Raw genomic sequence first — 23,649 nt, 5'->3', positions numbered from 1 at the left:
GTTGATATACACATGGTAAAAATAACCATGAGGTGAATATGTGAAACTAAAGCAAAACAAATTCTGCAAGAATCACATCTCTAGGAAATACTGTTTTGTAGCAAGTACCTCAGTTCAAACATAATTTATAGATTAAATTTGTGGCATGGAAAATAGGCTGCAATAAAAATGTTTTCTTTCTATACAATAAATCATCAAGAAAATGTTAGATTGTAGTCACGACTCTTTTTTAAAAAAATTCAGGTATTTGATGCATATTGTTCTCACAGTAAAAATTACAATATCAAATAAAAAAAAAATCAATGTTCCATACTCATGAAATTGGGAAATTGCTACCCTTTCTTGAGACCTATCCAGTAAAAATATCTTATTATACATAGTAAAAGAATGCCAAGACAGAGGTAGGATCTAGATGTTTTAAAAGCTATGGGAATGTGGGAAAAGTAAACCAAATCAGCATTTACACTGACAAATTCTAGGGACACTATATAGTTATCTTGTGCCACTGGGCCCAGCAGTTCCTTTGGCTGCCAGATTCTGTTGCCTTCAGGCTGTTTTTGCACTTCCTTGATACTTGGAAGCTGCAGAGTAAGTCTCCTTTCTCTGGTAAAACTGCCCCAAGAACATTGAGGGAAAGAGGAGCTATGACCCATCTGCTTTGCAGCTGGAGAAAATTGAAAACGAAAATTGAATTGAAGTTGAAATGTACAGATAATCCATGTTGTGCCCATAGAAAGTCAGTAGCAGCACTAAGAAGGCAGGGAAATTTAGGAATTTTCGAAAATAGTAGCATGTTATCAGGGCCACTCTGCACGACTCCAGGAGCATGGGTCCCATGGCAGTGTGCAGTAGTTATACAATCACCCCTTTTAGGGATGGAATGAAATATTTTGTGGAATGAAAGAAAGAGTAAACATTTTATATTTTTTTCTTTATACCAATAGCTATTCTGATAAATAGGTTTTTAAATATCACTTATGGGTATTCCAGAACTTTAGATTGGTCTTACAGAATAGAGCCAACATCAGTGAAAATATAAGGTTTGCAAAGTTTCTTTTCAGCTTTCCTTAATATTCCAGTGCTTTCTTATTTTGTTTTCTTTTCCTCATTTGCTTCCAGAAGCTCAGTGCTTTAGATTTCCACACTACTCCTAGAAGGCAGTGATGACTAAATGGAGTAAACAAAAGCCTGTGTCCCCATGACCCAGGCTCTGCATATTTTAAGACCTTCTTTCTTCTCATCAAAGCAGATCTTCTGGATTCTACTTCCTGAGAGTTTCTTTTAAGTAGCTCACAATTTCACTGCCAATGTGATAAAGGATGGCCATGGCTAAACAGTCCCCAACCTTCTCAGAAATATCTTCCCAACTTGCTTTCAGCACAAACCAGCAAGGGGGCATCTAACTGGAGGAGTGCTGTGTTGATGGCAAGATTGTTGTGAAAACTACTGTGATACCAGGATCTGACTATTCTCCCCCAAAGGAAACAATGGCTGAGATAAACAGTTAATTCAAAGTGCTTATCCTCCTCCCCTTTTAATAAATAGGAAAATAGATATATTGTACAATCATAAAGAGAAAAATCCGATTTGTTTTATTCTGAATGAAGGTTCTGCATCATTGAGCTCTCATAATGATAGATAAGTGCAGGGTTATGGACCAAAGGAGAGATTGAAGTATCAAAGAGGTAAAAAGCCAGAGCAGAGAAAGTGAGAGTTGAAACACAGGTATCATCATCTGTCCATCCCTCACACCAGATGTAAGATGCAAGGTGCATCACTTCAGCTGGTAAAGCCTCAGTTTCCTTTTCTGCAATCTGGGTTAGAAGTTGTAATTAATATTTCTTCATCTCAGGATGCTTGGCAGCTATAGTGTAGGTTAAATGTGATCATGAATACAGAGGATGGCATGGAATCTGCCACAGTTATTTGCTCAAGAAATGGTAGGTCTTATTGTTATTGCCCTTTTGAGTCTCAATATTTACTCAACTTTCTTTGCAAAAAAACTTGTTTAAAAACTTGTCTCTTATTATTCTCTCCAAATGACAGAAATAAATGTACTTGACAAGTAATGGTGCATATGATCAATATCCATACTTCTTTCCTATTTAGAGCCAATCTGTGAATCACATTTAAGCTGGCTTCTGGAAACAATTTCCAGCACATTCTACTTGCAGTCAGATGAAGCTGCAATTTTCTTAAAATATGAAGCAGTTTGGGTGCTGGGCAGAACATGTATTCAGTCTCATAAACATAAACATTTTTTATGTGGCATTTAAACATGAACTATGCGACTCCAAAATGCTACAAAAATATAAACAAAATAATTTCAGGAATAAAGAGATACAGTTAAAGAAAAATAGAGAGGAAGTAAAAAAAAGAGATAAGTTTTCTATGATGTGAGAAAGTTGGTCAAGGATAAACATTTGGTTTTATAATTTTTTTTAGAGGGAGATAGTAACACATTCTAGAAATTGTTTAACATTATATGTCAAGTGACTTTGGCAGTTACTTCTTACTATTCTGACCTTGTTCTAGTAGCGCCAGTCCAAGGCCAGCATTGTGCCTTTCTTCAGCGATCACAACGGTATAGCCATGTTGAGTCAGAATGCGCTGGTGTAGCCGAAGCTCTGTTTTGCTGTAGAAAGGAGGCCTGTAGAGTATGGCCCTTCGGCCATGGCTGCCAAAGTGTGTCTCCATTGATTCTTCGACCTAAGAAAAGAAGGCATAAAATTTCAATATAAAAAAGTAGTACATTTCCCTTGAAGGACAACATGAATGCAAATCAAGGACTATTTGGGAAGTTTTTCTTAAGTTTTTCTCTAGAAGTGAAAGACAATTTCTCTGAAAGACTGACAAAGACAAAGATGACCTCATATGCAAGAACTGAAGGTCAGCTGAATTGTCCTCACTGCAACAGAAAGATGAAAATTTTAGGCTATAAAATATAGAGGTTCTTGGAGGAATACTGATGCATAGAAATATAGAGCTCAACTGTAGCTGAAAATACAAATTAATAGCAGTGCCTTTCACCTGCACTGTGCTTTCATAAAGTAGTTCTAGCTGCATTATCTTTTAATAGCTCTTTTAGGTAAACACTGTAGAGGAAACACTCAGAGAGGATGGGTTTTGTACGGAAAGGACATGGTCAGGAAGGGGTCGAGGTGAGAAGCAGTCCAGAGCTCTTTGTAGATAAACAATGCTGCAGTTTCTCTCAATTAGGTTGTAGCAAAACTGGAACGCATCTCAGTGAGACAGAATGGGTCTTCACATGTGAGGAGAGGAGAACTACTGAAGTGTCATAATTCCAGGTTATTACCTCAATAGTTTATTGCTCTTTCATATAAATATTCCTCTTTCTCAAAATAGAAATTGAAATTCTACTAACAAAGGAGATTTTTGAATTGACAAGGAAAAAGAAGGCTGAAATTTAAATTCATTATAAGGCTTAATGGCAGATACTGGGGTTTTTCTGAAAACTTGAGATTAAGCCTCGATAAAGTACAGATGATTTTTATTACTAGAAGGAGTGATGAGATTGCATGAAGGTCAGCAAAAACCAGGAGAGAGGCTGAACAAGAGGAGCCAAAGGAGGTGGTGGAGAAGATGAGGGGGACTTGGTAAAAAACACAACTGGGAATCTAAATTACTTGCAATGACAGCTCTGAGTCAACCTGTCCATTTTATTAACCTAAAACATGATCTTTCTCATATTGTGAATGCCATGTTTTTTAGCACTTAAATGTTTTCATTATTTGCCATACTGATAGAATCAATCAATTCTACATCTTTTATTTTTTCTTTTATTGTTTTTATTTTTCATTTTTTATTTTTTTTGAGACAGAGTCTCACTCTGTTGCCCAGGTTGGAGTTCCGTGGCGCAATCTCGGCTCACCGCAAGCTCCTCCTCCAGGATTCACGCCATTCTCCTGCCTCAGCCTCCAGAGTAGTTGGGACTACAGGAGCCTGCCAACACGCCCAGCTAATTTTTGTATTTTTAGTAGAGATGGGGTTTTACCTTGTTAGCCAGGATGGTCTCCATCTCTTGACCTCGTGATCTGCCCACCTTGGCCTCCCAAAGTGCTGGGATTACAGGCGTGAGCCACCGCACTCGGCTCAATTCTACATCTTTATCAAGAAACACACCGCATGTTCTCACTCATATGTGGGAACTGAACAATGAGATCACTTGGACTCGGGAAGGGGAACATCACACACCGGGGCCTATCATGGGGAGGGGGGAGGGGGGAGGGATTGCACTGGGAGTTATACCTGATGTAAATGACGAGTTGATGGATGCAGCACACCAACATGGCACAAGTATACATATGTAACAAACCTGCACGTTATGCACATGTACCCTACAACTTAAAAGTATAATAATAATAAATAAATTAAATTAAAAAAAAAAAAAGAAAGAAAAGAAACACAAGATCATTTAAACTTATACCCTGCCTTCCTACTCTGGTCAGATCACATCACACTCTTAATCATCTTTATTCCTGACCCACAACCTGCTCTTTTGTACATCACTGTTCCTTCCACCTACAATTCCTTCCTCTTTTCGTTATTTCGCTTATCAAATTCCAAATCAACTCTCAATAGTCAAACATTATCTCTTATGGAAATTTTTAATGGAAATGCATACTTTCATTAGCACTCATGAAAGGAAATTACATTTTTCTCATATCAGCCCCTTAACAGCCAGGCCTGCATTGTTCATGTCTCTCAAATGTCTATCGCAAGACATGATATATGGTATGTGCTTAATAAATGAAGATATTTAGTAAATTAATGAATCATAGCAGTTATCAAAATATTTGAAGACACATATGGAAAGAAAGAAGAAACAGAGTTAGATTGTAAATCCTTTGAGGTCAGGAACCATATGCTATTTTTTTTATTGCTTACAAACTATTGCTAGATGAAAATTCATAGATAAAGCATAGAGTAGTTCAGGAGGACACAAACTCTGGATCTAAACTGCTGGATTCGAATCACCTGGCTGCACCAGCATTATCTGTGTGACTTCAGACAATACCTTCTTCCTAAGGTGCTATGAGGATTAAACAGTTAACACTTGTAAAGTGCTCAGAACCATGCTTGCTATGGAGGAGGTACTATGAGGTATTTTTTTAAATAATAACATATCGAAAAGAACAATGAGTCTGGAAAAACTGCTTCTGAGTTTGCGCTCTGCCTGGCACACGTTAACATAGTTGCTTACTATGTGTGTGATGAGTATAATGAATATAATGAAAAGGAATAGAACTCTGGCTAATCGTACCTTCTGTACGTGCTACTTTGGGAGAACGAGATTGATTAGATATTTCCCTTTGTTAAAAGACACTGCATTTTATTGATGAGAAAACCATTTAAATGCAACAATTTAAGTGAAAATTGGGACACAATTCTCCCCAAATGTTATAATTGTTGGCAATAATAAATGTATAAGGAGTGTTTGAAATCAAATACACATTTAGCCTTTGGACACAGGGGTTAGAGGGAACTGAGTAGCCTGTAGAAAGCCAAAGTAAACAAACAAGTGTCTAGGTGCAAGGGGAAGACAGATGCTTCCCAGTATATCAGTGTCACTCAAGCAAACCCACTGTATCCAGAATTCCCATGTCACATTTTCTTTTGTAATCACAGGATGCTCCTCTCTATTACAGCTGGCTCAAATACAAAAGGGATTTCACACAAGGAAGATATATTTTAAAACTTTGAGTAGTTTTCATTTTGAAAGACACCATCCTCTTTTTCCCCCAATAAAGATCAATTTAAGCAAGAACAATGTAACTTTTACTAATATACCCTGTAGAGGGTATATTACATCTAAATAAAGTACAATGATTGGCCATATTTGGTAATAACCTTCATAGCATAGACTGAAATTTTAACCCACATCTCAGACTATAGGGAATAAATAGGAAATGAGCTTGTCAGTAGCATTATGTTGTATTATCCTGTAATATAAACTGCTGCTGTCCTTGTCATATTTATAACACACTGTATCAGCAGAATGGCTCAATACCAAAGGGCAAGAACAGTTTCAGCCTTTCAGCCGGTCTGACAACAGGTGCACACATTGCGTATGTGAAATTAAAACGATGTGAACAATTATGTCAACCACACTAGCAAGTGCGAGGTCATCAAACGCTAATAGCAGCACTTTCAGAAATAAGAGGTCCTGATTATTCCCACAATTCCAAAGGTATATTTTTAATGGAAGAATACATTTAACCTGGCCACCGCTACAACAACTTCACATGAAACAACCCTGCTGGCCCAGAATTTAGAAAAGAATGAGTGTTACCGAATGTTGATTCTGAGTGTTCACTTGTGTCTCTCTCATCTTGAGAGAGCTGCAAAATATTTCCTTAGAAATCCATTTGTTAGACGACATAAAAATTGTTTTATAACTGGACACTTTTTATTTTTACTGAAAGGATGTCCAAAATCTGAAAACTTTGTGCCATCTGAGATAAAGCAAAGGACAGAATGTTGTCATAAAGTACTGGGAGCATTGGATGCAGCAATGTAGAGTAAAAAGAGAAGATTGGGAATCAAAAATCTGGATTTGAATTCTGGCTCCATCACTTGCTTGCTTCATCTACTGAGCTAAATTATTTAATCTACCCACATCAGAGTTTTCTCACATGTGTAAATGAAGTAACAAATCCTACTGTATGAGGGAATTAAATGAATTTTCAATATGAAAGTGTCCAACATGGTGTCTCACCAATAAATTATGTTAAAGATATGTAAATAAAACTGAATAATAATCAATATTATAGTATAATTTTATATTCAAAATTCCAGAAGCTTTTCAATTAATATGGTTTGATCTCTGTCATAACAGGCATTTTTGCAATAATATGTATTATTTCATATACCTGGTATACATTTTCCTCTATAGGAGTGATTATGTTTTAATGCATAAATATAATTTGTTTACTTATTACATTTATTTGATTTTTTTTTCCTGGGCCTCCCATATCATAGAAACTTATTATGTTTATTTTCTCTCTCTTCATATCAGGATGGAAGCTAAATGAAAGCATATGTTTTTGTCTGTTTTGTTCAATTTTGCTTTCCCAGCCTAAAAATAGTACTTGGCATATAAGAGACACATAACAAATATTCTTTGAATGAGTGAATACAAACATCTTTTCCTTCAATATGTAGAAGTCTTTGTTGTAAATAAAGCCATGGAAGACTGGGAATAGAAAGTGGTTAAGACTTGTATTCACAAATTTATTTCAATAGAACTGTAAATACTAGCAAGAATGACAAATATAGAGTTAAATATTTAAGCAAAATAATGAATTTACAGTAAAAAATTTAATAAAGAGCTACATTATAAAAGTACTGCATTTCTCAGTTACTTACACTGTTAAAAAATCTTTACCAAGACTCACCATGAAACGAAGAAATACAGCTCTTCAAAATATAGTAAGGCTGAAAAATAAAACTTGTTTTTTTTCACATAGCAGAAAGATTTTTTTCCGGATTTATTAAAGTAGCCATGTATTTATGACATCTTTTGATGCTCAAATACAAATCATCTAGTAGACTTTGGATGTGTGTCATATATGACTAAAAGTTAAATCGCCTTCCTGGTCCAGACTTTGGCATTTTAGAAATATTATAGAGTCTATTATAGTGAATTATGTTTTCATTTTTCCACTGTAAGAATAAAATACAGATTCTCTTCCCCACTGGTGAAATGTACACTTATTTTAGGGAATGTAAGAAGTAAATGGAAGGAATTTTCTGGGACCTATATCATGTACATTTTCTATTTAAAAAACGTCTTATAATTGCAGGACACAGGTTTCTGGATATGCAAGCTGAGGCTTGAAAGGATGTCCCTCTCTAAATGAAGCTTTAGTGTACTTCTGCCTGCATCTTACAGCTGATATTAACTGACTCTCAAGCTGATTATGCGAGGGCTACACATTTCTCACATTTCTCAGAACTACTCCATGTCACAGAGCACCTTCTGACTGTACTCCCAAACTGTACTTTGGGGCTATCCCAACCTTCAATATCTAATGGTAGGCAAGTTCAGTCACGTGTGGATTTATATACAAATAAGAGAGATAAAAAAAGTAATAAAGTTTCCTTATCAAAAATGTATTCCTGCAGGGCATGGTGGCTCACGCCTGTAATCCCAGCACTTTGAGAAGATAAAATAGGAGTATCACTTGAGGTCAGGAGTTCGAAATCAGCCTGGCCAACATGGTGAAACCTTGTCTCTACTAAAAGTAGAAAAAAAGTAGCTGGGCATAGTGGTGTACCTGTAATCCCAGCTACTCTAGAGGCTGTGTCAGGAGAACGCTTGAACCCTGGATGTGGAGGGTGCAGTGAGCTGAGATCGTGCCACTGCACTCCAGCCACAGTGACAGAGTGAGACTCTGTCTCAAAAAACTTTTCAAAAAGTAAAAAAAAAAAAAAAAAAAAAAATGTATTTCCAATAGAGCTTTGATGAAATAGCACCCACTTAAACAGGCATCGCCAAAACCCATTATCACCTATATCCCTCAATGTAATTTTCCCACTGGCACACTTTGCGATGTATAACTATATATTATTTGTTTAATGTCCGCCTCTCCTACTATGTTCCATGAGGGCGTAGATTTGTCTGCTTTGGCCATTGTTGTATATGCAACTTACTGCCAGGTTCTAAATAAGAGAGAATGGATGAATAAATGAGCAAATGAATGGATACATAAATGCAAAGTATGAGCTTACTTTTTTGTAAATACACACGCCCTTTAATTATTTAACTATTAGGTGGAAAAAAAAATCTACTAGAATATCTCAGTCAAGGGTTCAATATCTGCATCTCAAGCCATAAAATATTCATGACCTCTTCATCTCCAGTGACTCTCCTCCACTTCGTTTCAAACACTTGCTCCAATGGCCATATCTTAGACATTGTAGTCCCAGAACAGCCCCTCCTCTGAAATTATAAAATTTCAGATATTCCATTCTTTGATTGCACTGAAGCATCTGGTTCTTCTCATTTATTTCCAATGTATTGGTTCTTCAATCATTAGTCTTTTCACTTAACAATTTTTTTTTTTTTTTTTTTGAGACAGGAACTGGCTCTGTCACTCAGGCTGGAGTGCAGTGGCATGATCTAGGCTTACTACAACCTTCGCCTCTCAGGCTCAAGCCATTCTCCCACCTCAGCCTCCCAAGTAGCTAGGACTACAGGTACATGCTACCACATCCAGCTCTTTTTTATTATTATTATTATTTTGTAAAGATGGGGCTTTTACCACCTTGCCGAGACTGGTTTTGAACTACTGGGCTCAAGCAATCCATCTGCCTCGGCCTCTCAAAGTGCTGGGATTACAGGTGTGAGCCACTGGGCACAGCCTGAACTTTCTACTGGCCTCCTTTTTCCTCAGCTTCTCTCTCTGCAGTTCAGATTCCATGGTCCAACACTCCAACCACCCTCTATCTAATATATTAAATTTCCTTGCTCTGCTGCACTTCCTTCACATCCACATGGCAAAACATCAAACATGAAAGAGCTTGGAATCCACAGTAAATCCTCTGCCTTTAAGGATCTAACATCCCACCAAGAAAATCAGAAGTAAGCAACTAGTTATAATAAACTAGGATAAGTCCAGTAAGTCAGGAGGCATAGGATGCTGTGGAAACACTGAGCTGAGGGACCTGAGGGAGAGCTCAGCAACCTGCCTGTCCTGCACCTGGGCTGGGATTGCTGAGAGCTCCTGAAGAAAAGCACCCGGTGGGACAGATTCTGGATGGCAAAACCGATTCTGCCTCTGTCCTCTGGCTTGTTCTCATCATTCTTTCATTTGCCTATTTAACATTTTCGAGCATTTTCTATGTAACAGGCATGGTCTTAGGGTCTGGGAATGCAACAGTGAAGTAGTCTATCCAGGTTCTAGCCTTCATTAGGAGTGCTAGTGTTTAGCAAGAAGAGCAATAAACCATTAATGAAATCATATAATTTCCGATGGAAATAAGGGTTCTGGTTTGTTAAAGAATGACCCAGGAGCTCTTTTAGATGATTTGGTGTTATTGCTTACCTATATTGTGAATATTGTGTATGAAAGAAAATAGGTAATTAAATTAAATTGGTAATTTCCCTTCTTATCTTTTCCTTGCCTTGAAGAATTGTCTTTTTTCTCTTGAAGTTCCTTGCTGTTGACCTTGAAGGTCAGTACCATGAATCCTTTTTATTGTGAGTGGCAAATAGGGTCAGATAGGCAACAAGAAATGACTGACAATGATGATAAAAATGGAGCAATGCAACGCTACTTATTATCTTGTTAAGTAGCTAGTAGGAAACCTAAATGCAGTGAGTAGTGGAAAATTTAAAGGTTGATAACTCTATGCTGGTCTTTATACATAGGTTCGGCTTTGAAGAACTTTGATTCGGTTTTCTAAAGTCGTGTCAGGGAGGAGGCAGATGAGGAAAACTGGACTTAGGATAGACAGAAAAAGAGTGCTTTTCTTGTTTTGTTTTCTGGATGGATGAGTACCCTGATAGAATTTCAGAAAGACCAGACTTTTACTACCTAAATCACAGTATTTTCTAAAAACCTCAAGCCACCCCTTCCATATTGCAGAAAGAGGTTAAAAAAAAGAGGGAAGGAAGGAAGGAAGGAAGGAAGGAAGGAAGGAAGGAAGGAAGGAAGGAAGGATGGAGAGAGAGAGAGAGAGAAAGAAAGAAAGAAAGAAAAAGAAAGAAAGAAAGAGAGAGAGAGAAAGAAAGAAAGAAAGGAAGAAAGAAAGAAAGAAAGAAAGAAAGAAAGAAAGAAAGAAAGAAAGAAAAAGAAAGAAAGAAGAGAAAGAAAGAAGAGAAAGAAAGAAAGGAAAAGAAAAGAAAAGAAAAGAAAACAGTGAAAGTAACCTGAGTCACTAAGCCATAAGAGGGATGCCTGAGACCTGCCCTAAGATGGCATTAAACCATACAGGGGAAGCCTGGGAAGAGAGATAACTGAGGGCCTGAGCAGTGAGTTCTGTACTATGGAGCCTGATTTGGTGTACAAGGAGCAAAAAGCAGCAGCAACAGGATGGTCAAATAATGCTACGTGTAACTGAGAAAGAGAGAGCTAAGGTACAGAGAATGAACACATTCCAGTACTGGAGAGAAAATTTTAGGAAAATTAATTTGTCGTGAAGACACTCAGTAAACAGAAAGGGAGCCTGTAAGCCTAGTTTCTATTAGAAGGGAAGAAGGCACAAAAGAAGAAAACAGAAGGAACAGCAGGGCAGAACCTGACTTGGACATCCCAGTCTAGAAAATAATTAATGATAAATGCTGTAATGCCTTAGTTGCCTTAGTCCACATCTGAAACACTGTCACCTTAGAGATCGGTCATGTTTTCCTTATCAGAAGACTTTCCATCAAATCTGTAAAACAGTAAACATATAATCTGAAGGTAAACTCTGAGAACTCCTGGGTATCCTCAATGTTTAATGCCCATTCTTCTCATTCAAAACTTTGGGACCATACGATGCCTTTCTGAAAAAGGTGTACAACACAGAGCTGTGTAACTGAAGCAAGAAGAGAGGAGGAGAGAATGGAGAATGGAAGAGTGCAAGCTGCAAAACAAAAAAAACTGCAATCTAAACAGTTTCGCAACGCTTCAAACTCCAGCAAATGCAGAATCATGCTGGGTGTAGCTTCGGCTCCAGTGAGGCGCCTTCCTTCCCCAGGCTAACCCCTACACATAGGATGAATCTTGGAGGCAGAAAGAAATTAAAGGCAAAACTAAGAACACAAGGACAGCTTTTTCTCCTCAAGTGCATATCTAGGATCACCAGCTGTGACTTCTTGCCTTCCGGTGCCTGGCGTTCGTTGTTGCCTGCCAACCTCCACCTCCACTGGAATGCTCATTCGTTTCAACCAATGTGAAGGAACCTATACTATTTCCTTCTTCTGCTTCTCCTAAAATTTCCCTTTTCTCTTTTCTAGCTGTTTTTAAAAGTAGTATAAAGCATCTTTTTCAGCCTCCTCTTCAAGGCTCCTTTGAGATGCCACCCACGTTGCACAGCTGTGGGTCAGCAGTTTACTATTTACTGTAACCTCACAGACATAACACAGATCCAACTGAGATTACAAAAACACAGGGATAACTGAGAGATGGTGGTCTTGACAGTTTCCTTCATTATGTCTGTAAGAATAAGACAGAACTTGAAAATAAGATAGAACTTGAAATGAAAAGACAAAGAGAATGTAGCTTGCTTTTTTTTTTTTTTTTTTTTTTGACACAATTTGATGTGATTCCCTATTTTGGAGCCAACGAAAATCACTCCTGAGTGTGTCCCTCTTTAATCTCTTCTCTTCCCCTCTGCTTTCCTGTTCCTTAGATTCTTCCCCTCTTCCTGTCCTCTCTTTCTCAGACACTCATGTAGCGCTTAACAGGAGGAAGAAGTTATTTTCTTTCTATCTCCAAGCCCTGATTGCTTTTGCTGGTGTTAAGCTGACTATATGAGGTTCCTTATTGCCCTCTGAGTCTTACCACAGTGTCAACAGTAGTTAAAGGATGTCCGTAATGAAGAAAAAAGAGAATTGACAACCCACAATTATGAAATAACAAGCGGAGGACAAGGAAAGACCTTGTTCTTTTGAAAAATGTTAATATAATAGCAAGTCTCTGTCCCCTGATGCCAAAACAACAAGTTAATTCAGCAATTCAGCCTTAAAATAGTAAGTCCATACAGAGGCAATATAGCAGAAAGGAAAGAGCACTGGGGCAATTACAACAACAATATCAGTACCTAAGCATCATGCGGTCAACCAGACACTTTCATAGATGCCAGAGACTCTGAATCTGAGTTTGAGGCTTTTCCAGCCACCACACAAAGCCTCCTGAATCTCAAGTCTCTATTTCCCACCCCCTCCACCCCATTCATGATCAGCTGACACTAATGAAGTTCCACTTGATGAACTTCATTTTCCTTGTCTGCAAATGAGTACTGACACCTTCCATCTTTTTGTGCTACTGTAAGAATCCAGAGTGACTCCATTTAGACAAAAGCATTCAAAAATATGTAGTCCCACACAAACGTAAGATGTTATTAGAGAAATAGATCTTAAAGAATTGTCAGACGAAATAACATGTTGAAAAATTAACATAGTTTAAGTAAAAGCCTTTAAGTTTTTTTTAATGGTGAATAACAGCTTTTCTGTTTGTTTCTAAATTTTTTTTATTATACTTTAAGATCTGGGATACATGTGCAGAACGTGCAGGTTTGTTACATAGGTATACATGTGCCATCGTAGTTTGCTGCACCCATCAGCTGGTCATCTACATTAAGTATTTCTCCTAATGCTATCCCTCCCCAGCCCCCAACCTGCCAATAGGCCCCAGTGTGTGATGTTCCCAGAAATACCATTTGACCCAACAATCCCATTACTGGGTATATACCCAAAGAATTATAAATCATTCTACTAAAAAGACACATGCACACATGTGTTTATTGCAGCACTGTTCACAATAGCAAAGAATTAGAACCAACCCAAACACCCATCAATGACAGACTGGATAAAGAAAATGTGGCACATATAGTCCATGGAATACTATGCAGCCATAAAAAAGGATGAGTTCATATCCTTTGCAGGGACATGGACGAAGCTGGAAACCATCATTCTCAGCAAATTAACACAGAAACAGAAAACCAAACACCACATGTTCTCACTCATAAGTGGGAGTTGAACAATGAGAACACAAGCCTTTAAAGTTTTAATCATATTGTTTCATAAGGGTTCTGTCAAATTACATGTAGGATATGAAAAGGTAGTGTTTATATATGAGACATTAAATAATTTTAAAATACTAAATGAGCCTCCATCTTTATGATTATTCTCTGATAAAAACTCAGTGTTAGAGCAAACATATCATTATAAAAATGCATAGGGGCATGATGCCATACATACAATGAACATACTTCTTAGATTTGGGGACTGGACCAGAAAAAAGGCCATTTGTTAATTGTACAACTAAATATGACTTAATTTTTACTTTGTTATAATGTTCTATAAATAAATTCACACATTAGGATATTAGTCCTTTATGAAACATTACATTCTCTATTTATGGCTCAGAAAATATAGTCACCAGTGTCTAGTCTTAAGGTCTCCCAAGTGCTCCCCTACGAATTCCTGAACTCCTTGCTTTCATTCTCCATTCAATTTTCATTCTTCTCTATCTACTTTCCCAACCACAAAGTGTTCCTCATCCTCCCACCTCCATCCTGCCCAGCTTGTAACCTCAGTTGTCCTCCTAGCTCTGCTGTCCCCTTTGCATTTCACTTCTGCACATGCACACAGCCCAGAGTTCTGCAGTGGGTCATCATGAACGAACTTGTGGCAGCCGGCCTAGAATCTCTTTCTGGCACGGAGCAAACATGTCCTCCTCTGGGCAGAGTCCAGCCTAATGGAACACCTGCCGGATGTAAGGGTAGAATTCAGGCACTGATTTGGGGATTAAGAGATTCTCCATCCACTGCTTGTCCAGTCACCACATTTATACCCCCTGGAGGAGGAGGATAGGTTCTAAGCCCATTTGAAATGTTTAACATTGTCAACCCCATGCACAGCATCTCTGGCTCCTGCCTTCTCCCCTCGGCATTCAGATGCATGTAGCAACCAGTTCATCTGGATTTTCCCCAGAAATCCAGGGCTCCCTTGAGCTAAACAGATGGTTAAGGATGGATAGGCAATATCCTTCATGCAGGTGGCTCTACATCTCCAGGACAGTAAAGATCTGTTCCACTTCTTGTTGAATGAAGGGCTGCAAGATAGAGGCACGCACTTGGCAAACCCAGAGAAATGTTGCCTTATCGTATTTATGGAGTGACCACGGTGTTAAGAAGAATGTGGGGAAGAGGCACCACACTCCACATAAAAGAAGTAGACCAAGTTTCCTTCAGCACACATTTATAGCTGGGCATTCATTCTTTTTCTTGCTTACTCTTATTACCCTCATGCCTATTCACTCTCCGTGGCCTTCTTATCTGGTCCTTTCAGTTTACTGGCCATTACTGACATGCAACCTTGGCTCTCCTTTGAGACAACCCTGGGTAACCCTTTCTCCAAACTGACTGAGCTCCAAGAACCCTCCCTCCTATGCTTTCCCTTGGGAGGTCCCCCGACTCTACCCTGTCTACCTGTTCCTGCTCATGTTGCCAGAGGCTGCACAATCACACTAACATATCATAACACAACCTCACATATTCTTTCAGAATCAGCCCTGGAGATCTCCAAATTACATATTCATTCTAGAGTGTTTAAACATCAGATGGCCAACTTCTTGCTCCCACAATCAAAAATTGTCAGGAAATGCCAATATCTAAAATTCCCAAATATAAGCACTGTTTCCTAAAGGAAGGAATAATACATCATCTAATACTGATATCAAGTTTTCAAGTCCCTAAACTCTCTAATCCTTTCTTTATGGGACCAATTGTGTTGCACAATAGCTTTTAGCTTTCTTCTGTGTCTGGCTGGAAAAGGAATTTCCTTTCCTAAAGTTCCAGTTTATTCTTAAATGGTCTAGCAGTAGGTATCAGTCACGTCTAAAGTGGGAACCATGTCTTAGATGGTCAAACAAATTGCTTTGGTCTTCTCAGGAAAGCAGGAGGTGAAGACATCTTTTGAATGAAGGAAGACCTGGGTGGGGACGTTGTTTGGGAATAATCAGAGTTTAAGAGCTGAAAGGAAAGTACAAAAGAAGAATTCAAGGACTGCTGACCACCACAGAGAGTTCTATACTGAATACACAACATGAACTTACACTAGATCTCATTCATGCATTCATTCAACATATTATGTGCCAGAAATTGTGTAAACTTGGTCTCTGCCCTGATCCAGCTGACAGTAATTTATTGGAAAGTTTTGTTTAATGCTAGATTTCACAGGGTATGGTTACATTACTATAAATGTTTGGTTACTTTGGAAATGTGCTTAGGATTACGTACATATTATTGGATAACGAGACATACTCCTATTTATATCCCAGAAAAAGGGGCTTCCTTTTAAGATATTATTTTACAAGAAAAATAGGAGATAATTCTAGCTTTTGAAGTTTATACGTCTCACAGAATATGTTTCCATAACATATGCTGGAGAGTTTATCTGCTCTCCAGCAAAATAAGTTTGTTAAAAGCAAACATGGTCATGCTTTAATCAGTGTTTTTTTTTTTTTTTTTTAAGAAACATAGTACACTCACCTCCTTTCTTCCCTATCCTCATATACTCCCCCACAAGAAAACTAACTCTGCCTCGAACCTATCTGCTTTTAAAATAGCTTATATAGTTCTAAAATACTTAGATAAGTAGGTTTAGCTTGTACAATTGGGAGTTTCAGATATGTTATTAATGTTTTCACTGTTTATTTAGAAAAAAGGATAGTTCTTAAAGATAATAACAGAGAGGGGAGTAAAGGGAAACATTCAAAATCACTTCTGCCCTCTGGGCGTGTCCAGAAGGGAAGGTTTACTGCTCAGTATGAAAGTCAACTTTCTGACTGATGCTTTGCTAGGGTCGGGTAGTTCCTTCACTGCTATAGAAAAGTTAATATCCTGCTCCATTTTTCCTGAAGCATTTGTGCACTTTGGCTAAATTAATACTAGATTTTCCACCAGGGAAGAAGTAGGCTTCGGGCCGTAGCTATTGGAATGCTATTATACTTCCTATTGCTTGTTAAAGAAATAGTGAAACATCAAGAGGAAACTCAATTGTAGCAGCACGATTTTGGACTCCTAGTGGCATTTTGAAACATAACTTTATAACTTGGCATTTGTATAGCACACTATACTATAAGTTTTTAATGAAGAGTGTTTCCAGTAATCACATTTGTGAGAGATAAATATATAATCTCTCTTCTTTTCCCAAGAGGCACCAAAGGCAATGAGAATAGTATAATGATATCATTCTTTTGGATATGAAAATATGTATTCCCCAGTCTTTTATAATCTCAATGCTTTTCAAAGTACTCTCAGCTAAAGTGTCTAATTAGGTCCCATAGCACCTCTGTGACAGGCATTTTGATCCTGGACCACAGACTAGGAAAACAAAACCCAAGGAAGTCACTTGTCCACGGTCATTCAACTCTTCATAATGGAAACTGGGATTCCCCATTTCAGTCCCGGGTAATTTCCCTTTCTCCTGGAAAGGGTGAATGGGTCACAGCAGGATCTGTTTCAGACACATGAACTTTTAACAGGTTGTTCTGGTGGTTTCTAGAAGTCTGCACCACCACCCTAACACCACCTTCTTTGTCCTATGCCAAAAGAAATAAGAAATATCATGACCCTGGAGTAATATTATTTTTTAAGCAAATTCCATTTTCTTCCCATTGTCATACATTACTATCAGGCTTCTTCCTCCAGCTGACTCTCTCTTCCTAGATTGGATACCTGAAATCCCTCTCTCAAGCATACTCAAAATACGCTTAGGTCAGCAATTACCAGCTTGAATTTGTCAAGATCTGCTGTGACGTATGTTACAAGAAATTGGCTATGAAAAGAACTAAAATATCAAAATTTGTGAATAATTTATGTTTAATAAACGAGGGAAGATATGTTGCATTCTGACTCCTGGTAGTCAAAGTGACTTTCTTGAGCAGATAAAGAAGCATTATGCATATCCCTGGAAAGCCCGTGGAATATGCTTGCATTTGACTGTATTTATAGGTGCCAAAGGGGAAAATGGACAAGCAGCTTTAAACATTTACCTGAGCAAAATAAATGTACTGAAGAAAACACAGGGTGATAATCAAAAATGCCTACTATATATGCATTATTGAAGCAAATATAATGTAACCTATACCAAGTGCTTGTTTTTGAGATCAGAGCTTAAACCCAGCTTCTCAGGGGAAGAAAGGACACACATAATACTTATTGAACACTGACTCTGGCCAACCACCATGCTCGATGCTTTCAAACATATGATTTTATTCAGTTATCACAAATAGGGGTTAGTTCCGTTTTCCAATAAGAGAACTGAGGATTTTAAAGTGTGGATAAAATTTGCCAATTGTCCCATAGCTAAGATAAAGCTGGAATTTGGACCAATGTATTTCACAACATATCCAAGATCTGCGAGGCTTCTTATTCAAGGTACTTAACAGGCTTGAGATTGAAAGCTGTGCTGGAGATTGTAAGATCTATTCTCAACAGTAATATGCAGAGTTGCAGAGCTTCCCTTTTACCAAGTTACTCTGAGAGGGCTGCACCATAAATGAACCGGTAGGGGTTCCTATTGAGAACCCCCAGATAAAGATTAGGGACATCAAAGGTAGTTATATGTCAAGGAACATGATAAGGCCCATTCTGCGCTGCCACATCCATGTGCTCTTTTTAATAATTATTTTGATCCATCTATTATTTTGGATCATAAATATGCCTGGCCTCTATTAGTGAATTTAATTGAAAGCTGAATAAACTTTTTTAAGATCGTTATACATGGCCGACTCAGTCTTTTATTGTCATATTTCTTTCCGAACTCTATACATGATAAGTCAAAATGCTTAATTTTACATTTTGAACAAGTCTCCAAAAAGTGCAAAAGTTGACAAAGTTCTGTTTACCTTGCAAATTTCCAAATTTGGTGTAGTTTCTGCCACAGAACATAAATCCTATGTTAGAACATGAGTTCATTCTTTTAGTGAGAACAGATCCCTTGGAAAAAATATCTAAAGGAAGCCAAGGAGAAAAACGAAACCAAAACATTCCTTTCGCCCCAAAAGGCCACAGACTCAGAGTTGATAACAGGAAGCACTTTTTATAGTGTCAGTGTACCTAGTGGTTTCCATTTCAGAGAGTTTATCTTATATGAATTTCAATTCCATTAAAACAAGAAACATAATTGCATAGAGGGAAAAGAAGCAGAAGCTCCTGCCACTATCTGAAAAACAAGAGAGAATGACACTTACAAAATGATTAATTCTTTGATACATGTGACATTAAAAATAACTTGTTTAAATTTGAGCTTCATCAAGACTTCATTAAAATGTATCTAATGTAAACAAATTTGAATTTGTTTAAATTCTCTCAGTATGAGCAATTTTTTACCCATATGCATATTTCATTACAAAAATTTAACATTGCTCTAATCAACTGTCTCAGATAAACTCACAAGCATTAAATGCTCATCAGGCAGCCTAACTAATTCTCTGAAAGTTGCATACCTGTTAGTACGTTGACAACATCTCTTGAGAGCCTCCTATACATAAACTCCTGTGCTTAAATTCCATCAGCAAGATTTTAAAATCTACATCTTTCCAATCTAGTTACAATATAAAAATGTAGAAAAGGAATGGCTCAATTTTAGGTAGGCTCAATCTGCTAAAAATGGAAATTCCTTAACAGAAATAGAGGTTAGATGATGGTGACAATGAGGGTAAGAAAGAAGAGATGTAATTAGAAAGGCACAATGATTAGGAAAGGATGTTATTTTTATTATTATTATGGTAGATACCTGAGAATGTCTATAGGCTAAGGATTTCAATGAGACAAAGGAGCTGATGATAAGATAAATCAATGACAGTTAATCAAAGATAATTAATCAACTTTAAGGTAGAAATGGCATGATGATTACCATTGGCCAGAAGTCTAAGAGAGAGTACAGTAAAGAGATGAAGGGATATTTGTATAGGAAGAAGGAGAAGCGGAGGACTTTTCAGTCCAGCAAGAGACAGAAAAGAAGGAGAAGGAGTTCCTCTCATATGTTGCCCTGCTCTAGAGTTGGCAAGTTAAAATTCATCATTCATTTATTTATTCATTTATCGATTGAATATTTATTCAATCCTCACTATGTATCAGAGACTAGTCTGACACTGGGGATGTAGCAGTAAACCAATAAATAAAGTATTTGATCTGAAGGAGCTTATATTCCATGCAGAAAGACACGATAAACAAATGAATAGATATGTTACTCAGGGTCCAAAATCTTAATCTCTTTCCTCCTATCTGCACTCAGCTCACTCCTCCTCATCCCCAGCTATAACATGCTGTTCATCTCAGCAGCTCAGATTAAAAAAAAAAAAAAAAAAAAATCCACAAAACTAAGGACTTGCCTATAGATAAGCAAGTCTGATGTTAACTGATACATCAGCCTCCCTAAGTTTAGTCTTGATTCAAAAGATTCATTTTACTTTGAAAAGGCAACAGCTTAGAGGCTGGGGGATAGAGAGAGAAACTCAACAAAGCTTTCATCTCAGATTATTTCTTATCTAAAGACTTATGTTCATTGCAGCAATTACTTGTTGCTCACTGACTTTGTGAAGGCCAAATGTTAGGGTCTATAGGGTCCACAGAGATGAGTGAGTCTTCAAGGAAATTAAATAATAATTATTTTCATAGTTAATATTTATTGAGTGCTTTCTATCTGCCAGACACTTTAAGTGCTTCATGTGATTTATCTCATTTAAGGCTCATGTTAGCCTTGGGGAGTTGGTGATAATACATCCATGTTCAGGTAAGGAAACTAAATCCTAGAGAGGTCAAGAAATGCGCCCAAGGGAACAAGTTAACAAATGGTATTAATTTGAACGCAGTGTTCATGTACTTAACTATTCTACCTTCCCAAATTTATTAGTTTCCTAGAGCTGCTGTAACAAAGCTGGATGGTTTAAAACAAGAAAAGCTTACTTACTAAATCTCATAATTCTGGAGGCTAGAAGCCTGAAATAACAGTGTCAGCAGTTCCTCTGAAACTTGTGGTGGAATCCTTCCTCAACTCTCGAGTTTCTGGAGGTTTGCCACAATCTTTGGTGTCCTTCAGTGTGCAGCTGCATGACTCCAATATCTGCCTTCAACATTACATGACATTCTTCCTGTGTGTCTCTGTCTTCCTATGTTGTCCTCTTCTTTTTATTTTTTATTTTATTATTATTATTATTATTTTCGAGATCTAATTTCACTCTTGTTACCCAGGCTGGTATGCAGTGGCACGATCTCAGCTCACTGCAACCTCTGCCTCCTGGGTTCAAGTGATTCTCCTGTCTCAGCCTACCAAGTAGCTGGAATTACAGGTGCCCGCCATCATATCCAGCTAATTTTTTGTATTTTTAGTAGAGACGGGGTTTCACCATGTTGGCCTCAAGTGATCCACCCTTCCAAATCTCAGCCTTCCAAAGCTGGGATTGCAGGTGTGAGCCACCACACCCTGTCTACCATCTTTTTTTATCACCCGTCATATTGGATTAGGGGCCACTTTACTCCAGTGTGGCCTCACCTTAACTAATTGTATCTGCGATAACCCTATTTCCAAGTAAGGTCACATTCTGGGGTACTGGAATTCAGGGCTTCAACATATCTTTTCAGGGATGGGGTACACAATTCGACCATAATGCCAATGAATGGAGGTAGCATATGGGGCTATAATAAAATAGAAAGGACATAGGTCTCAGTCCACTCCTGTCCTCACTATCAACTTGTTATGTTACTTTGAGAGAGCCACTTTCTTTCTGTGGCCTTCGTTCTCTTCACTTAAAAAAGATGTTGAACTTAATCATCTCTAACTTATTTGCAGTTCTAACATTCTAATGTTCCTTCATTTATAAATACTTACAATGAAACATAAGTTTTATTAGGGATGTTTAAGCACACATTCATTTATGGAGATAAGGGCCGCTATGATGAAGGAGGTGAAACTTCATAGGTTCTTGAAAGTTTTAAGAATGATCATGAAGATTTCTAGAGGCATTGACTAGGGTAGGCTCCCTGGAGGAGACTCCTGATAGAAGGAGAGATGTGGGAGTTTAGAGAATAGGCTGTTGGCTGGATTATGGATTACATGTAGAGACAGGGTGGAGATAAGGCTAGAAAAGTATGTTGGAACATGCCTGGGTCAGGGTGGTTTCTACTCAATTGAGTGCGCCCAACGTTACAACTCCTGAAGGCTTTCAGCAGAGGTATTAATGGGACCTGTGCACAGACTGCATAGAATGTGCAGGCAGATGGAGGGGTAACTGGTTAAATCACTGAACGAGTCTAGGTTAGTGACAACGAGGACACAGCATTGAGATTGTGAAGGTAGACGCTAAGATTTTGGAATCTGATGAACTCTTATTTGAACTAATTTGGAGGACCAGAGAAAATTCCACTTTACATAGACATAAAGACTGTGCTAATGTGATATTTACTAAAATTATAATAGTATAATAAAGGGCTAAATGCACAGCATGGTCCCAGAGAGAAATTACAAGTTAGAGCTAAAAAAGGAGCACCATGTCTACAGGCAATATATAAACCATGAGGAGGAAACCTAGATCTGGGCCAGATGCCAAGGGGAGAAGGAAGCAACATCAAGCTGGTTGAGACTAATGTTTCTGAATAAGGGCTGTGAACAAGGCAAGAATGTTTTGGACTTTACACAACAATGTAAATATGATTAATACTACTTAACTATATACTTACAAATGGTTAAGAGGGTAAATTTTATAATATATGGGTTTTTTACCTCTATTAAAAAATTTTAAGGATAATTTTTTTTTTTTTTTTGACAGGAGCTTGCTCTGTCACCTAGGCTGGAGTGCAGTGGCACGATCACAGGTCACTGCAGCCTCGACATCCCAGCCTCAAGCAATCCTCCCACCTCAGCTTCTCGAGCAGCTGGGGCTCCAGGCACATGCCATCAATCTCAGCTAATTTTTTTAAAAAATTTTGTGGAGATAAGCTCTTCCTATTTTGCCTAGGCTGGTCTTGAACTCCTGGACTTACGTGATCCTCACGGCTCAGCCTCCCAAAGTGCTAGGATTACAGATGTGAGCCACCACTCCCAGACTTACAGAAGAAGAAGGAGGAGGAGGAGGAGGAGGAGGAGGAGGAGGAGGAGGAGGAGGAAGAGGAGGAGGAGGAGGAGAAAAACCTGAAGAATGTTGTGGCCTTTCTAATTTGGAGCTGGCCATGTGGCTCAGTGGCAGGTCTCAGATTTGGTAAGGAGCCAGGCCAGATGAATTTGGTGAGGAGCAAGGTATGGGGAAGGAGCAAGAAATAGCAAAGGTGTAAAACCTATGCATCTAGGAAAACGGTGGTTGGGTGTCAGGTCCTATTCATGGAAATAGGGAGGTTAAGAGGAATCATTGATTTGGGCATGAAGTTTGTGAAATAAATTATTTAAATTTGTGTAGTATTTTATAATATTCTAGAAAAAGGTAACAGGAATTTGAAGAGGTAGGTGATATGTCATCTGCCCAAGAGCGAAAATTAACAATAGGCAAAATTGATACATTCATCAAGGAAAAGTATAAAACAAGGCAAATTTCCAAGAGACTAAGGTTGGAAATGTCTACCTGTGTCATCGGAGAGAGGAAATGAACTTGAAAGGAGACCACAAGTTTTTCAGAATAACTTTGTTGTGTTGTGGAATTCAAAAAGGAAATTTCAAGAAAGAGTCACTTCCAAATAGCAGAAGATGCCTCAGCGAAGAAGGACGTATATTGAAAATAGATCATTAGATTTGGTAGTAAGGGGTTCACCAAGAGAGCTTTCAATAGAAATGACCAAATGCAAAGGATAAGGAATGGGGAGGGGTGACCAGGAAGTACATGCAAAGAGAACCAGTTACAGTTTCTCTGAAGGGAAGTAGAGAGACAGGGAGCATATTGTATTAGGTTGATTGCCACGTACGAAGAAAGCTTATTGGTTTAT

General features: G+C 38.1%; 1 protein-coding gene across 9 annotated transcripts in view; it reads right to left on the bottom strand.

Annotated features, from left to right (window-relative positions):
* CPED1 (cadherin like and PC-esterase domain containing 1) overlaps positions 1–23,649 on the bottom strand; it is a 310,851-nt gene that overhangs the window by 280,768 nt on the left and 6,434 nt on the right. For all 9 annotated transcript variants that reach the window (XM_038004438.2, XM_038004435.2, XM_038004436.2 and 6 more), the window contains one exon: positions 2,526–2,709. In XM_038004438.2, coding sequence (XP_037860366.2) covers positions 2,526–2,709 — 184 coding nt within the window. The remainder of the gene's footprint in view (positions 1–2,525; positions 2,710–23,649) is intronic.

Source organism: Chlorocebus sabaeus, chromosome 21, assembly GCF_047675955.1.
Source record: "Chlorocebus sabaeus isolate Y175 chromosome 21, mChlSab1.0.hap1, whole genome shotgun sequence".
NCBI classification, from domain to species: Eukaryota; Metazoa; Chordata; class Mammalia; order Primates; family Cercopithecidae; genus Chlorocebus; species Chlorocebus sabaeus.
The sequence above is the reverse complement of the archived record's forward strand: the minus strand, read 5'-3'. Positions and strand labels throughout refer to the sequence as shown.